General features: G+C 40.2%; 1 protein-coding gene across 1 annotated transcript in view; it reads right to left on the bottom strand.

The window, feature by feature from the left end:
- Positions 1-16,446, bottom strand: part of UXS1 (UDP-glucuronate decarboxylase 1) — a 56,297-nt gene extending 39,851 nt beyond the window's left edge. Inside the window, exons 1-4 of the mRNA XM_082775248.1 lie at positions 16,277-16,446; positions 4,884-4,911; positions 2,235-2,283; positions 207-250 (exon numbers count right to left, since the gene is read on the bottom strand). Coding sequence (XP_082631374.1) covers positions 207-250; positions 2,235-2,283; positions 4,884-4,911; positions 16,277-16,373 — 218 coding nt within the window. The 5' untranslated portion in view covers positions 16,374-16,446. The remainder of the gene's footprint in view (positions 1-206; positions 251-2,234; positions 2,284-4,883; positions 4,912-16,276) is intronic.
- Positions 16,447-17,904: the final 1,458 nt, after the last annotated feature.

The following is a 17,904-nucleotide window of genomic DNA, read 5'->3' as shown; positions in this document are numbered from 1 at the left end:
GATGGGATTATTCAGCCCTGACTACCCAAAGCATTAATGTCCTTTGGCATTCAAGGGCCCATCCTAACGTAGATATGACAAAAATCCAAAAGTATTGAGGGCATATGCAAAATATATATCTCAAACCTACAAGGTACCAAATTCAATTGTACAAAGCAGAAATTATGCTTTTAAACTGATTCCCAAACCAAGAAAAGACCACATACCTTTTTTCTAGATCTCGGATTTTCTCCCTTAGAGGTGCAACAGCCTAAAAATAAAGGAATGGTATTTAAACTTCAAAGAAAAGGTAAGATTTATATCACAAAACATTAATATAGACTTTAGAGCAAAAACCATGGCAGTCTTTTACAGAGAGCTTCACAGAAGATAATCCAATGAACTTGAATCTTAAAGCATTCTTTATGTCAAAAAATCCTTAGACAGTTTTCACCAAAAATCAAATCACCTAATACCCTTAGCTTACCACTAAAAGCAAAGCATCTTCAAAGCTAATGCAGCTGCTCAAAAGAACATCTAGAGCTATGAGTACCATAGCCTTGTGATATGAACATCCAACATTATGATTCCTATTTAAGTGGATGTAAACACAGAAGCAGAGACATTAGCACCATTCCAAAGGTTACAATTCTCTCAGAGCATGCGAATTTAAAGAAATATCACGTTTTACATTACAACTTGAGGAAATGTTTTTAGTTTATTAGTCATTTAAAAATGTTAATAAATGGAAATTCATTAGAAAAAATAAAATTCACCTACCAATACTTCTGTTTGTATTTTCATCGCTTTGAAAGAGGGAATCTTTAAGTCAGCATCAGTTTCAGGTTCTTTATTACAGGACCTGAATTTCTAACATTCCTGCCAAATATCAGCAAGCCCCTGTACTCCCATTATTAAGCTTACTGAAAGTTTGTCACAAAATTTACTATGCAGGGACATATGTAAATTGATAACTATCAGAGGGTTATCATTCAAAAAGGTATTAAATAGAAACGTATCATCCCATTAGTTTTCCACAGATACTGACGGTTAGAGCTAGGCAACTCAGGAAATTCATGAACTGAAATAATCTGCATATTCACGTTAAGAGGAAATACTGCATGGTGATTTAAGCTCCTCAAGCATCTGGCTCTGTGGAGCAGCAAACAGCTCCTGAAACAGCCATACTTATTTTGACAGTTTAAAGTACTGTGTACAACTACAGCTTTAAAAACAAGATCCAGACAAGCCTGACTTCTCAGAGAAGTAACTCTGATCCCCAAAAATGTCACCCACTAAATTTCAAGCATTTCACCATTCTCAAACAACTGAGATTTTCAGAATGTTTATTGTAATATTTACCAGAATTAAAAACAAAACAAAAAAAAGGAATGCAACAGACATGACCTAAGAAAACAGTCCTTCCCCAAATTTTAAGCAATTTCATTAGGCTTCTTTCTGTATTCAGAGGAACAATTGCTATATAAAGCTGTAGGAATACAAGACACTACACAGACCAGACAAGCATGGTCACACCCACACACGCAAAAGGGGTGGCAAGTACTAATCTCAAGGTGAGTATCACTAAGATATATATAACACATATAACTATCTGTGTAATACTTTGTTTTGTTATTATATTGGAAGCCTAAACTCACCTGGAGAAAGATCTGTTTGTGAACTTTCATAGTATTTCACAGCAATCTGAGGTTGAAATAGAACTTCAGAGATGCTGATGAAGAAGTTCAGAACCACCACCATGCTCAATACCCATGCCTATTTTAGTACTTGTATTGCCAGTACTTGTCCTTAAAGCATTGTCAGTGTAAACTAGTCCCAAACACAAATACAGCCACATTTGTTCATGAGTTGACAACAAAGCAACGTATGTTTGTAAGGTTTCAAATTTTGACTTAAACTTACATATAGTTAATATTTTGGAAGGGTGATAGAGGAAAGAATCTCTGCATGTCCTATACTCAAGAAATTCAGTTCTCAGGAGGTCTCTACGAAGTCTCTGCAGCACACAAGACTACCTCTAGAGCTATAACTTCCAGAAAGATTTAGAAGGACCCTTTTTATTTCCAGGAAGTCATATCTACATGAATCTGTAAGAGTTCAAAAGCTGTTATGCATAAATCTAATGCTTTGATTGGTTTTAATGGAATGGAAAGTAATGACAGAAATAGTCTCTTTCAATATGACATGAGAAATTGAGTCTTCAAAAGAGAACAAAAAAATATTAGAAAACTAACCTCCTCTATCTTACTTTCCACTTTCTGATCCCCATTTTCTTGGAGAGACCTGTTAGCAAGAAAACAAGAAAACATAATTCATACCAAAGCAAAGTTAGCTCCACTGCACCAACATCAAGCTTTTCCTGTTAAAACAGTATCTTCAGAGCATCCTAAGTTAGTATTATTTTATAGGCATACTCGGAGTAAATGGAAGTGCTTGGTCCAATTCCCACTGAAAACAGCTACAGTCTTGTCACAAAATTTGGCAGAAACAGAACCAAGCCCGCAGGAAAAGGTAATAAAAATAAAGATGACATTCATTTTACAGAAAAAATTAAACTAGAAAAGTGTCTAATCATTGCATCAAGGTAGCCTCAGCAGAAATGTTTTCGTGTAGTTTTACAATCTGAATGCCTAAGATGTTTTCTTGAGGGTCCAAGTTTACTGTATGCTAACAGAACATTTCCTCTCAATGCCACAACTGCAATTTCAATCTAAAAGAGAGAAGGGGACATGTGCCTAGCTTTGACTGAATCTTCACAAAACAAAAAAAAACCTATTGTTTAGGTTTTTCCTATAGGAAAAAACCTATACTGAAACTTACCTTTGATGGGCAATACTAACTTTTTGCACATGCCACTCATCTGAAATGAATCCAAGCTTATACTTTGACATCCTTCAGTGTAAGTTGTGAAAACAGAGCATTGCCTAAGAAGTTGATGTCTTGCATAAAATTATGTGGTCTTATTTAGCACATAATTGTGTAAAATATCTTAATTAGTATATCCATTCTTCAGGTAAACTTCAACAACTGTAGAATATTTTACTTCTTGCATCTAATCTATATAATTTTCCTTAAGTTTGCATAATTCCTTTTTTTTTCCTCCCCCAAACTAAACTTTCTGAAAGGGGAATTATTTATCAAGCCTTACAGTAGCAATTTTTTGCATACTAGAGGATTCATGGGCATCCAACATAAAATGGAGTTCTTTCAAATAAAACAGAGCTCCTTTACTTGGGACCTGCAGTCATAACACCTAAGGAAACAGAAGGCCCTTTGTTAGGCAGATATATATATATGCCACACCATTAGAAGTCGGAGCAATGATTCCCTTCATAACCTTCGTTAAAACTCTGTTACTAAAGTCAGTTCAGGCTATTACTAAGGCAAAAACCTCACTGAATAGATGTCATATCAGTAGAGTGCATTAGCAGGCTGAGACAGTCCCTGAATCATATTTTCAAGATGTTTCTTTTCAATAGCAGCAAATAATATATTCATACTGTGTTACCTGGAGTGTTTTTATAAATTCATGTGAATGCTTCAAATGTTTTCCCAACGAAAAAAAGGTACCCAGTATTTTTTATTCAGAAATCCTGTAGCTTAAGGATTGGCACTCCAGTTTAGTTTTTAATAAGCTTTTCCCCCCGTAACAAAGGCAATGTTATTGACTGAGTCCCAACATTAGATCTTATAGAAATTTTTCTATAAGGGACTCCTCAAATAAGAAGGCAGATGCAGATAACTGCAGGATTTCTGAGGACAGCTTGTCAGGGAATCAACACACTGGATCCTATGGCAGCCTGTCCTCCTCAAACCGCAGAGGTTTTGTCCTTCCTTCAGAAATGCTCAGCTGCTCACCTAACAGCTGCTAAGCTGCCATAGTTGGGTGACCATGAGTTAACATGGTAATCTAAATGATATCTCCATCTGCAAGCCACAGCAGCTCAGCAGCTGTTTGACTAACAGCTGAACACTTCTTGTAGCAAGGGTGGGAAACTGCAAGAAAAGTAAAGTTGACAGCCTGGGACAAGAACAAATCCCACAGCAAGTTTTCCTGGGTAAAGCAGAGTCCACAGAAAACTCACTGATTTTCTTAATTCACCTCAAACTTCCTTTATTCTCTGCCACGAAGCACAGTAACTGAATAACTAAGCCTTTTAATAGCAGAAAAGCGCATTGAAATATTCTGTCCCCTGTGCGCAAAACTTTGCTGTAGGGAATGCAGTGTCCTCATATCCTCTTCACCTTTTCCTTTTGCATCTTCCAAGAGGACGCCTGCATTCAAGCAGCAGTACCGTGAAATCTGCATGATTTGCATTTGTATGTTATGCCTTCCTATTTCTAAGGGCATAAATTCTGAGGGACATAGAACAGGACTTTTTGTTTTTCAGCAGTTAAACCACCAGCTTCTCTCCCCAGTAATTATGGAGGGGAGAAAATCCTCAAAACTTAATTTCCAATTCTAGGCACCGAATTATGGTAAACAGTGGATGACCTGCTACTTTTCCATGCTTAAGCCTGTATTGTCACTAAGATATCAGGTCTATGATGAAGGAAAGCAGAATCGCAGCCTATGTGCCTAGCTACACTCATCAACTTGCCTGAAAACATCTCCCAGTTCAGAAAATGATCTCATGCAAAGGAAGATGTTGAAATGTGAGAAGACCCTCGGTGAGGTTTTCAGCAGACATGCACTGCACCCCTTTCTGAGACTGAACACCCTGTATTTAAGAAATGGTATCAGTTGCTTAGCAACCATCCAACAACAGCCTGAGCTGCTCTTCTGTTTTCTCCCTGCTTGACATTAAGTGACACATTTTGATGGGAATGGTACCCATTTTATTTCAGTTAGGTATATTAAATACAAAAATAATAGACATTACCTCATATTGACAAAGTTTCCCCACACAGCTGGAAAATAAAAAGAGGGAGAATATTAGTGTCATGTAACAGTATAAGGTAGTTTTTTCCTATCATCATCAGAAGGAATTTAAAACAATATTAAGTGTGTTCACCGCATCATCTAAGTAAGTTACATACATATGCAAACCAAGTGACCAGAACACAGTTTAGGAGTATGGGAAGAATTCTGATGATTTCATGAGACTACAAAGAAGGAAAATAGAATATAATTTAAGAGGACTTGTCTATTCCAGTGCACACCTGGAACTGTCTGGCCTACAAATCAGCAGATACACTTATCTGATAGTTTTCCCCATACTGTATTAAGTAGACAAAATATACAAGAATTCTCTAATTTGTCACTGCAAATGAGAAATATGTTTATTACATATATTGAAAGAATGGCAACAGCAAGAAAGAAGTCCCATAAACCTGAACCACGAGAACTGGAAACTGCAGAATGACAAGGATAAAAGGACTGGCCACTACAGGCAATAGCTGAACCAGTTCAAAGAAGTAGCACAACAGTCCTGCACTAAAAGTAGTTGCAAGTGCTAATTTTGTATGCTCATTCACTTTCAAAAAACATCTAATAATCATGCAAACTCAAAAGGGACATAACCAAATGCCTCACTATGCAGCAATGCTTTTATTACATTTTTTGTATGGAAATGTTTTAAGACAGACAAATCACAGTATAAAATGATGCAACAAACAAGTATCAGCTGTTTCTCCGTGTTCATGAAAAGATTCATTTGCTGAATCTATTCCCTACTAGAAAACATCTTCTGAAACTATTCAGGGTTTAAGCGATTACATGACCACTATCAAAACACAGACTTTCCTTTTCACTTCCAACTAGGACACAGAATGTAGCTTAAAGTGGGAGGAAAAAAAAAAAAAGCTATAAAGCAGGCTACAGAGCTGCCAACTTCAGAATGTCAAGACAAATAAGGTTAACGTGGGACAGTTACATAAGGGACTCTGCAACAATAAACAACACAGAAAATACACCCCAAATATCTTCAGAAATTCATTTCACAATTGTTGCAGCCTACATGCAGTTATGGTATTAACATACATATGGAAAGCTTCTGAACTGACCTCAGTTTTCGCAAGCTCTGCTTCAGGCCTCAAGTAGCAGCTCAGTGAAGTACTTTGCCTAGATTGTGGCCTTGCAGATACACTTTCATGCTTATTATTTAGCGATCTTAAGCAAAGACGTGTTACAGAGATGAGAACAAAAATACAGCTACAGTCAGAGGCACTTTCTGGGCAACAGAAGGAACAAAATATACTTGGGAAAGAGGCACAGGGGAGGACACAAGTGAGAATTCAATAATGCAGTTACTGTTCCACCCTTCATGGGATGGCAAAGCTACTGGACTGTGTTAAACTACTGAGAGCTGCCGAGTAATTCAAAGAGAATTTCAAATGAATTTTTGACCATCAAACTATAGGAGGGCACTATTATATCAGTGGTGGTATCATATCCCTCCTGTCTTCTTTGGGGGAAGAGAGAAGGAAGCTTCATATTGGAACAGGTGATCAATACAAATAAAAAGCACTGTGGATTTTACATTGATTAGATAGAGTAAATTCTCAGTGGGAAAAGAGACAGTTTTGGGCACTAATGTTAAATTCAAGTTATTTACTGTGTGGCTAGGATTTTACAATTATTCCTGATAATATTAAAGGCAAAGCTTTTTTTTTATTTATTATTTATAGTGAATGATGATAACTCTAATAACTATAGGTACAGAATTCTCAAGCTACACATCACTCAGATATACTTATAGTTGGTTATTTTTCTGGGCTACTGAAACCCATACAAGTAATATAAGGTATTGTTTGTGCAATGGCAGGAAACACCTGGGCTTAGTTGGTGAGGCAGGAATTGACAACAAAAAAAGTCACCAACTGCACCACAAATACCATCCTGCTGGTTTTGTTGCAGCAAAAACAGTGCAGCTACACTGCATACAAGAAACTGGCTTCATAAAGAAACCACGTTAACTGTGCATGCTCGGTTTCCACAGCAGGGAATGGGAACTCAGAAAAGCATCCACCTACTTCCAAAAATACTACGCTTGATATCACAACTCCGTAGGACTAAGTGACCTTCTTACAAAAATAATCAAACTTCCTGGAAGTTTTAACACTGAAACAAAAATAAAAAATACAAAATGAACTACATAAAGGAAATTCCACGCAGAGGGATCTGAATAACACTGAAGCATCTCTCATGCACAGAGCTGCCACAGAAGTTTGTGTGGACCTACCATCCTCACAAAGGGTTCTGAATGTACGGCTCTACAGAGATTTTCTTTTGCTGCTGGGCATTCACATCTAGCTTATGTCAAGTTTGAAGAGAACACAGGTATGGTTTTGCAGCATGGATTTATTTATTTTTTAAATGCACATCACAGATGTTTATACATCAGTCTTTTACGGCTGCAGAACCAGCAGTATGGTTATGGCTTCCAGAGGATTTCCTGGACTTGTCACTTCCTTGCCCTAAAGGTTACTCCAAGGCAGGTCTGACATTCAGCAAGGAACGTATTCTGAATGAGGAAAATATAATAAGGCTATGGGACCCAAATCCATGATGCAGAATTACAAGCCTAAATCTGAAACAAAAATCAAAGTCATCATAAAACCCATGCCAACCAGGTTTAGGCACCAAAAGCTGCAGATGTGGATCATTAAAAACGCTTCCATACCAGGTCATGAATCAGACAATATGCACAAACCTAGCTTTCAGAAGCATCAGACTCCTAAGGGACATAATCTGAGCAAAATCTAATGTAACTGAGCACTTCAATGTAAAAGCCAGCCTAAAACAAAACAAAAATGAACCAATGCCACCACACCACAAGAAAAATCTAAAGCTAGATCTCTTAATTCAGGATGTACTTATCCAGGATAACAGATGCCAATTCTCGAGCCGTAGAGATTTAATATCCTCTCCCGCAACAGCCATGCACTCTGTGAAGAACTTCCCATTCATCCAGCCAGAGAGCATTCATAGTCTTCCTGCCACCCTCTGAAACTCTGACAGAGACAAATTCAGGATTCACTGGACTAGACAGACAGGTGCATGACTTGTAATCAGTGTCTTAATTGCTTGGTTACAAGAGAGAAGAAAAAAGTTCCGCTTATTTTCTCAAAAGTCCATTTTTAAACCTCACCCAACAACTGATTGAGGCAATAATAAGCAGCCATTAGGCAAGAGATCTGAGTATTTGTATTGCTCAGAGACGCATGAAAGCTAGGTTTAATGGTCTGTAGGAGAAAGGTGCAGTCCTATCTTGATTCCATCTGATCTGCAACATTTCCCCCCCCGCCACTTCCCTTCCATAAAACAACGACAATCACTCTTATTGTAGGGGTTTTGCAAGGATTAATTACACGTACCATGAAAATTAGAAATACGTTGGAGGCATTAATCACCCCCACAGATATTACACTTTTAAGACACAGCTTCCAGAGAAGAATGTCATGACTTGGATGTGATAAAGAGTTATAGTTTTAGAAAAATGGGATTTGTGTTTTAAAGCCTTAATCACCGTATTGTTACTAAAGAGGTCAGCTAGATTTAAATATTAAACATTAATCACTTGTGGTCCCCCCCCTCCAGCACCTCCCCTTTTTTCTCATCCTGCCGCTGAGAGATAAAGCTGCAACTATTTGGCAAGCTTAGCCTTATGGTAAAAACTGTTGAATATCTCCAAGGCTTCTTGAAACTACCTTAAACAAAAGGCAGCCAGTTACAGATGAATAAAGAACGGCTTTCTTCCTACTGTGTACAAGTGTATTGCTGGAAATTTAACAATTTGTTTAGTTTTCCTGAAGAAGACCATTTCTGAACCTACACTGGATGTAGAGCAGTGCAATGATTGGGCTGCTTTCACCAAAGGAACATTTCAAGAGCCATTCTTCAGACACATTATGCAGGCAGGGTTAGCTGGAATTGAAAAAACAAAAACCTAGTAAATCAGGCACAAAAAAAAGTACAACAAATGCCAAGCATTTTATGTACAGCATCCAACACTAAATGGACGCTTCCCTGCCTATCATAGCTCTAACCAGTTGTTTCCCACAGCTGGCAGAAGTCATTCTTTTAGATCCTGAGAATATGGGAACAGGATGCACATTATGATTTGATTGTCCTTTGAGTCTGTCAATTGCAGTAATACTTACTGTATACGTTCTAATAAAACACAGATTACTACCCTGAGAACTTTGCATGCCTTAATTAACTCATGGACAACAGGCTGAAGAGCCAGAAGAGCAGCACTAACACTATCTGAAGGCAGGAAAAAAATCTCAAAGGAAATTTGTGCCTTCACCCCAGGATGATCTTTCTTCCCTGGGTCTCTTTAAGTGACATTAAAATCAAGTCATAGTCTATCACAAGGCACCAACAGTAATTAACACTCATAATCTTAAATTATTAGTGACAGCTTTATTTCAGCATCATGTGCATTTTAAAATAAATGTATTTAAAAGCAGGGGCCATAATGCCTGTGAAGATCCATTTGCACTACAGGAAACAACACATGCAACCCTTTTAAAACCACTTTCTTCACACTGTTTGCATTTTCAAGACACTTCTCTAAAAAAACTTTTATATGAGCTTTAGCCCAAGTAGATTTAGCTGAAAACATGAGAATTTTCCCCGTATTACCCTCCTTACATCCTCTGTTCTTCAGAATAGGAATAAAAGAGGATGTTGGTTACAAAGGGATTCTGCGATCAACAGAATCAACATGTGGGAATACTATGAACTGATACTCAGTTGTTACTTGAATTTCTAGAGCAAAATCTCAACCTTTGAATGTCCAGAGTGAATTGCTTCAGCCAAATTTATTTCAGAGAGATGCAATGACGTTAAAAACAGGATTTTTTTCTTAAATCATTCTCCATAGTTACTCAGCAGCTTCAGTCTCCTGGTAGAAACAAGCTTTTTCTTTATATAGGAATACTAGACAGAATGGAAAAGTATGCACAGAGCTCATGAAATGTTGATTGTTGCAGATGCTTTGAAAAAAAATCTTAATTATTCTGCAGATCTCAGTTACATGTGGAATGATATAATGGATACAATTATTTGGCTAATGTATTTTGAACTGCATTTTAGAGTCAATATTCTGTAACAATAAAAAATTGCAGTCATATCCTAACTGTAACTCCAGTAGTTTTTAATTTGCTGTAGGAAAGTATCATATTGATGAGAATATGTTGCAATATTAGTAGATATAACACCACACAATTACTAGTCACAGCTTTGTATTAGGAAACGTCACCTGGATGAAATTTAGGATTATGCTTTTGGGGAACGTATGATGTATTTTATTTTATTTTTTTAAATTCAAACTATTTTAAAAATCTACAACTCTAGTATGTCTATACAGATTTCTGTACAGCAAGTAATTTTTCGCGTTTGATTCCCTGAACCAAGGTCTTGTCCAACATCAAAGTCCCTGCCCCATATCAAAGAGGGCGGTTAGGAACTTAGCTTTCCCTACATGGGAAGTTCCCAAGACAACAGGATAGAGCATACGGCTCTTCAAGGACTTTACCTTCACTTGGGTAACAAACATCGTTCTATGGCATTCCTCAGCTATTCATCCCCCAGCAAAAGAACTCATCACAGTTACTAAGTTTCCATAAGGATCTTCCATTTCAATCACTACATATATTTGAGTGTACCTGGACACTACAAACTTTTCCAGATCTGAAGTTGTTAAAAAAAATAAATAAATAAAAAGTGGTTTACAGATACATTGGTTGCCTCCAGAAGGTAGGAATTCCCCAGGGAGCCAACAGAAGGACTTTCACCTATACCTAACTGGGTGCAGTAATTACATTCCAAGTAAGGTCAGGATTGTTTTGACAATATGAAATTTCAGTGATCTAAACTGCTAGTGCTCCTGTGCCCCCTTTTCATCTAATACTAGAGAAAGAAATGAAAACCCGTCTTTCCTCAAACAGCAGCTGCAGCTCAAAAAAAAAAAAAATCCCTATGAAATGACATTTACCTCTAGATAAATCTGATCTACACAATTCAAAGGCATATTTTTTTTTTTTTTGGATAAAAACAGTTTCTCCCTTTGCTTTAAAGCAACATGTCTTAACTGCAGGTTAAAAGCAAAACAAAACACCACCAAAATCACCAGAAAGGATAAAGGCTAGCTTTCTGTTCCCACAACACTCTACCTGATACACTTTCGAATTTGATGAAATGCTTCCTAAATTGTGGCAACAGTTTTTATGAACTGTACCTGAGTAGGATCATTGTCTTCCTTGGTAAAGCTTGGCAGATCTAGGAATAACTGTTTTATACACCTGAAATATGCTTAAATAAATGAAATTACAGCACATCTAATATAAATGTGTGCACATGTATTCAGTGCATTTTAGCAAGTTGTTCCAGTTATTTGAAACTGCCTTCCATCTGCTTTCCCCCCTGAATTTCTGTGAAGGAGAAATGCTTGCTTCTTTTTAACATTGCTCATTTTCCTTCTTAAAGGCTGATTGACCAAAGCATAGTTTAGCTTAAATTGGTGGTTTTCAACTTCTGGTCTCCCCTATGGAAGAAGAGGTGGGGGTCACTGTGTCAGCTTACCTTAACTTACAAACCAAATTCTGCTTTGGTCAACCAACCTTCAAGAAAAGAGATAAGCAACATAAATGACAGGGAAACACTTTCCCTTTGAAAAACACAGAGAGAAAAGAAGATGAAATTCCTAAGAGTGTTTGTCCTGGTGTAGAACAACGACAGCATCACTCCTGCACGTGCCATGTAAAGACAAATACTAAATGGAGATATGTGGGGAACTGTACGGGTAAGTTTCTCTGAGATACCAAAACAAACAAACAAACAAACAAAAAAAACAAACAAACAAAAAAAAACCACAACACGCTAAAACCATCACGGCTAGCAAAGCAGAATAGAAATCCATCTATTCCTGACTTAAATTCACAATTGCTACTGGACCACAAATACATTTTTGTAAGGTACACAGCTACAGCTTGCTGGAAGCCTAATGAGCAGGGAACTGGAAGCTGCTGAAGACAGTAAACTGATTTGCATAAACCCATAGATGAAAGGCCGCTCTGCCGGACATAAAGCCAGAAAGCAAATGTTTATGGTTTGTTTTCATTTGCTGAAGAATCCGTGGCATGCTGACACAAAAAGCAGGCGAGCCTGATGTCACATCAGACCACTCCTGAATCATCCTCGGCCTGTCAATCCTGCTGCCTTGTAAAACAGCTGGAGGAAGAAGAATGGCTCCTGCTATTCTCAAAAGCAGTGCTAAATAACTTTCAGACAGCTAGCCAGAAGCAGTAAAACAGGACCAAATTCACAGCTATTCTTCTATCATGAGAAGTGAAAGTAACAGCTTATCAGAATAGAACATTAAGTGGCATTTCAACTTCATTTTGAACAAATGCTATACACACAGCACACAAGAGCCCAGTAAGATTTAAACCTAGAAGCTCCCCCACCCCTTGATATTCTGAGAAGGGGACATTACGCTCTTCCTAACTGATGGATATCTGACAAAAACAAATGGCTAACCTTATAAAACAAAGCGTAACAATCGTGGAAGAACACAATGATGGAAGAAGTCAAGCTACTACACCACAAGATGCACTTTACAATATTTTGACATTTTGATTTTAAGTTGTTTTAGTAGCTGTTCTTTGATTTATTTTATAAAAGTAGCAAGGTCTTAATCTCAGATCTCATGACAGCACCCTACTATTCATTTTTTTCCCTTGAAAAATGAGCAAGGCTACTGACATACTTCCAAAGAACTATTTGATCTGTGAACATGCAAAGAAAACCTGCTCTACTTTAACAGAGCTCTTCCTTTATTTTCAGCAAGAACATGCAACTCCCTTGTTATACCAAGACATCAGTGGACTATTTACAGTAGCATCAAGATTAAAGCAAACCACATAGATTGACAAACTCTGGTCTTTAAATCCTGGCTACAAGATTTTAAAGTCTACATCCACCAGTTAAATAAGGGTCTGATTCTATGAAGACAGCCTCACTGAAGCACCTCAGCATGCCTGTATAAAGCTGAATGACCATTTAAAACTTCAAAGGAAATGAATTTAAGGTATCTATGCATTGACATACCAACCCACAAAAAGGTGGGCCTTTTTATTTTATGGGCCTTTTTATTTTATTTTTAAATTCAGTCTGCACGTAAATAAATTGCTCAGTGGTTACACTGGATATTTTTCCAGTACCTTTTTAATTGCTTGCTGTTTTATGATGTGTACGTTTCTCTTGCTATGGACAATAAAAATCAATTAAATCCATTTCACTTGCATTTATAATTACCTCTTGTTCTTAAGCTGTGGTTTCACAATGGCTTCAAGATGATGCAAGTGCAGCCTGTGACTGAAAGGATTCATTCTGGGGCCACCCCCACATTCCCCCCCCTCCTCTCTCCTGGCTGGCACTAGCACTCCTCCAGTACCTTACAGGGGATCAAATAGGAGCAAAGATGTAGCAATAAAATTTTGTTCCTTTAAAAGGGCAAAGACAATTCAACCTTCAGGCAAGGCTTCCCATTATATTTAGCACAGTATAGCAACACTGTTCACAGAAGGAGACAGCAGTGCAAGTGATTCAAATAAGCTAATTCTGAAATAAATAAATAAATAAAGCAACATTCTACCAGATTCCAGAGTGATTCAGACAGCTCAGTAACTATAGGATCTCCAGATTTATCACTTGTGTGATAGGGAACAAAAATCACTTATTTCACTAAGGACCTACAGATGAGATAAAGTAACAGCAGTGTTAGTTAAACTCTGTTCACTTCAGTTTTGCCAGAGAACACTTGCTTAAGCTACAGGTTTTTAATGCCTGCTGCTTAGGAATGCTCCATTTGGGTTCTGTTTTTATTTATACACAAAAACTGTGTACAGCAGGCTGTTTCAAATGAACAATGATTTTTTTAAATTAAAAGAAATTAGACTTATAAAAATGAGACATCAAACATGACTAATTCAAACCCAGATGGAAGGCAAAGACTGTTCTTGCTTAAGTGGCATTAGGGAAATCACTGCAGTCTGTAAGAATCCAAGGTAACATTGGCCTGACTGTGCACCTCACATCAAGGTAGTACTTTAACCAAATTCAACCAGACTCCTTCGATAAGACACTAGTTGTAGAACCTGCAAGGTGTGTGATGGCAACACTGTCTATCACTGCTCCCAGCTCCCCACTGCACCACCTCTCAGCTAAAACATCTGTCTGAAAGTCCACTGGGAGCTGGTTATAACATAAAAGGAAAGGCAATGCTGCCAGGTGACCTTACCCAGACCGGTTCCTTTACTTGATGCACAGGACAGGAGTTTTAAGCTCTTGTACATGGAGGAGACTGGTGGGAAGTGAGACTGGCAGCAGGGTGGAGGAGACTAGAGCAGGGACACCTAAACCAGCCCAGGCATCCAACACCACGAGCTGTGAACCCACCAAGAGAGCCACCCGACTCTTGACAGCGAGAGAGCTAAGAGCCTTTCAACCACCTGTAATAAGCTCTTGCCATAATTTGCTAGCTCCCATGAAGAAGTTCTTCAAGCACATTTTTAACAAATTTGCATTCAAAGCAGAAGCTTTATATGAAATAAGGCGCTCTTCCAAAATACACTCTCCAAACACTCTCCCAGGTTTTCACACACAAACTAACCAAATGGCACTATCAGAGAACTACCTCCTAGTTCATAAAAAATTAAGGTACTTCCAAGTATTTAATTCCCTGAAACATAATGTGCTCCAAATCTGATTCCCCATGCGCTAACACTGAATGGAAAATCATTGGAAGGATGTGCACAGCCTGAAAACACTTAGTCATTTGGAGAGCACTTGAGAAAAGAAGGAATGTATGAAGTGCCAGCACATACACCTACACCACAAGCTCAGTTTTCTCAAATTCTATGCTATTTTAGCCTCGCGTTATCTGACAGCATGCAGAGAACAGTGATGATTCAGTAAGATTGCCAGGAGTACACTGTCAGGATAGGGGGCTGGGATCCCACTCATTCCCACAGAAAAGATAACAGAAAATAGTCTCTCTACAATCTATTAGATCAGTGGCATCTCTGCCAGCATAACATACTATGCTGAAGGCACCAGAGCCATAACTAATGATTTTACTACACTGCGAGTGAAAAGATGGAAAAGCACAGCAACTACACGGTAGATTTGCAAAAGCAGATTCCAGCCAGACACCAATCTACTCCCTTTTTAAGCTACTCTTTGCCACACTGATCTGCAGTCCCTCTCCTGATTTTTAACCCCAAAGAATCACCAGAAATGTGCACTGAGAAGACTTCTATGACGTACAGCAAAAATCAAATGGCAGTGTTTCCCTTCCTCAAGGCTAGCTTTTCCCCAGAAAGCAAACGTTGTTACTGTCCACAGATCTAATCAACAGCCAGGTCCCAGTGGCCATGCCAATTGCCACTGATCCCCGGTATTTTCAGAGCAGCCTACTGACTTTGTTTTCATATTAAGTTTCATTTCTGGCAAGATATCAAACCTTTTCAAAATAAGAACAGACACTGAGCCGTTCCGGCTTTAGCATGCAGGGAACCTGAAGTCACTCGGACAAACTGTCCTAACACTCAGGTCTGGCGTATAATTGCAACAATTACAGCCGTAGGTAAATAACGAGGTCTGGCAAACAACGGCAACATATGGCAGCAAAGGGAATTCCTGTCTTGTGTTTGTGGGGTAGAAACAGCACCTTTTTTTCCGAAATGCTGTAAGTTGTAGCTCTCCATGCTCCCAAACGTGCAGAGAGGGTCCTAAAAACACCCCGCAGGCACCCACCCCCGTTCCAATGCACGTGTTTGAGAGCATCGGGCAGGCTGCTTGGCTCCAGCCACGCTGCCAAGGCTCCCCAGCTCCCTCCCCACAAGGCGCTGCCTACCCCAACCGCCTGAAAACACCCGTGTTTGGGGCCAGCCCCAAACGCCACGAACCGGGGTGGAAGGCGAGAGAGCCCGAAGCCTGACTCCCGCCTCGCAGCCCCCGCCGCCAACAGCCCTGTCAGCGCTGCCCACAGCCCCTTCCCCAGCACTTTCTGCGCCTCCCCTCGGTCTCCGCAGCCAGGCAGCCAGCGGCCAAGCCCCTCGGGGTGTGTGTGGGGGACAGGACGCGAGGCACGACCCCGCCGCCTCCCCTCAGCCCCGCGGCGGACAAAGGGCGACCCCCCCCCCCCCCCGGCCGCACTCCCCTCAGTAACGGCTCCCCTCAGTAACGGCTCCCCCCAGTAACGGCCGCCCGCAACGGTCGCCCCCAACGGCCGGCCGCCCGCTCGCCCTCCCGCTCACTCACAGGCGACGTACGCGACGAAGGCGAGCCCCGTGAGCAGCTTCATCCTCCTGCGGTTGATGGCGGTCAGCAGGCGCAGCAGCGGCCCCTTGCTCACCATGCCCGGCGGCGCGCAGCCTGCTCGGCCGGGCTCGGCTCCGCTGCCCGGGAACCGCCCGCGCAGGCGCAGCGGCGCCCCCCGCGCCCGCCTTCCCCTTCCCCCGCTCTGCCGGCCAACGGCTGTCATGGCGCATGCGCCGCGGAGCTGAGGGGAAGGAAGGGGTGGGGGAGCCCCCGGGTGCCTCATGGTGGCCCCGTGTGGGTGGCTTCGCGGCCCTGTGGGTGACCTGGTGGTCGCTGACGGGCCTGGATGTGCTCAAGCATGGCCCAGCTGTGTGGCACTCTGTTTCCTGCAGTGCATTCTGAAAGCTGTTTCATGTCTCCTCATCATGTTCTTTTCCTATCTCCACAAATCTCTCGTCTGCGGTACATGTAGAGCACTCTGCATTTGCTTTCCCCGAACAAACAGTTAATACTGAGTTGCGTTTGTTCAGGATAATGAGATTTAAACTACCCTAAAACAGCCTACATGTCCCCCTCAACTTCCACCTTGCAGCCTGTTGCAAAGTGCTGAGTTGTCTTTGTCTGTAATGGCAGGCACCTTTCTCGCACGTCAAAATACATTCTCTCAATAAAATACACTTAATCTGAAAAAAAAAATCTAACAAAAAACAGCCTCCCCACTCAGTGATATGACCTTCAAGCAGTTACTAAGGGATATTCTTTCTCACATTCATCACCCACAGGAGAAGACTACGAGAATGAGCGTTCTTGAATTCAGTGATTAGTTTCAATCATTTACTGTCCATGTAGAAATGCAGCTGTTTGCACCAAAGGAACTATGACCTCTGTCAAGCAAAAACCCACCCAGCCACTGAATTAGAGTTTAACCCCTCCTTGTTACGAAGGGTAAAAAGTCTGAGAAGTTGAGCAGATGTTTAAGACTTTGAAGGATAAGCGCGGTAAGATGCTGTTCAAGGTGACAAAGAATATCACCCTGTACCACAGCGAGGCAGTGACTTTATTCAGGAAGCCTCAAGAATCAAAATTTCCTAACTCCTAACCCTGGTTGCTGTTAGTATAAAGCCACTCCTTTCCTCTTGGCTTTTGTCTCCTCTGATTTCTATTTGAAATACTTTACTTGCATGCTTATTCCACTGCTTATATCTATGTGGAGAAAAGGGTGTAAAAATAAAAATCATCTAAAACACAATCTAGGGCTGAATTTATCCGTAGAGCAATCACTCAGATAATAACGCAGCTTTATACCAGGAGTAAATTTGGCCATCAAAAAGCTGTAGCTGAACAGTGCTGCATGAAAGCTAGAGAATATTACAGGAGTATGACTGCATCCATTTTATGAGGTGAGCCCGGCAGCTCAGACTCACTTTGTTTTCAGACAGAATTTTGAATAATGGCATCCACATGCACAGCTCCTATTCCACGTACCTTTAGGGATAGGCGAGACGTTTTTAAGTGCCTTGCCTGAAGCTCAGCTGCACAATCCATGACTCTATCAGGCTGCCTGCGTAAGGCACCTTGTTTGGCACCGTGTGCAGCGTTCAGGCTAATTCTGCTGCAGAAGCGTGTTG

Source organism: Aythya marila (assembly GCF_965140915.1).
Source record: "Aythya marila genome assembly, chromosome: 1".
Lineage (NCBI taxonomy): Eukaryota > Metazoa > Chordata > Aves > Anseriformes > Anatidae > Aythya > Aythya marila.
The sequence above is the reverse complement of the archived record's forward strand: the minus strand, read 5'-3'. Positions and strand labels throughout refer to the sequence as shown.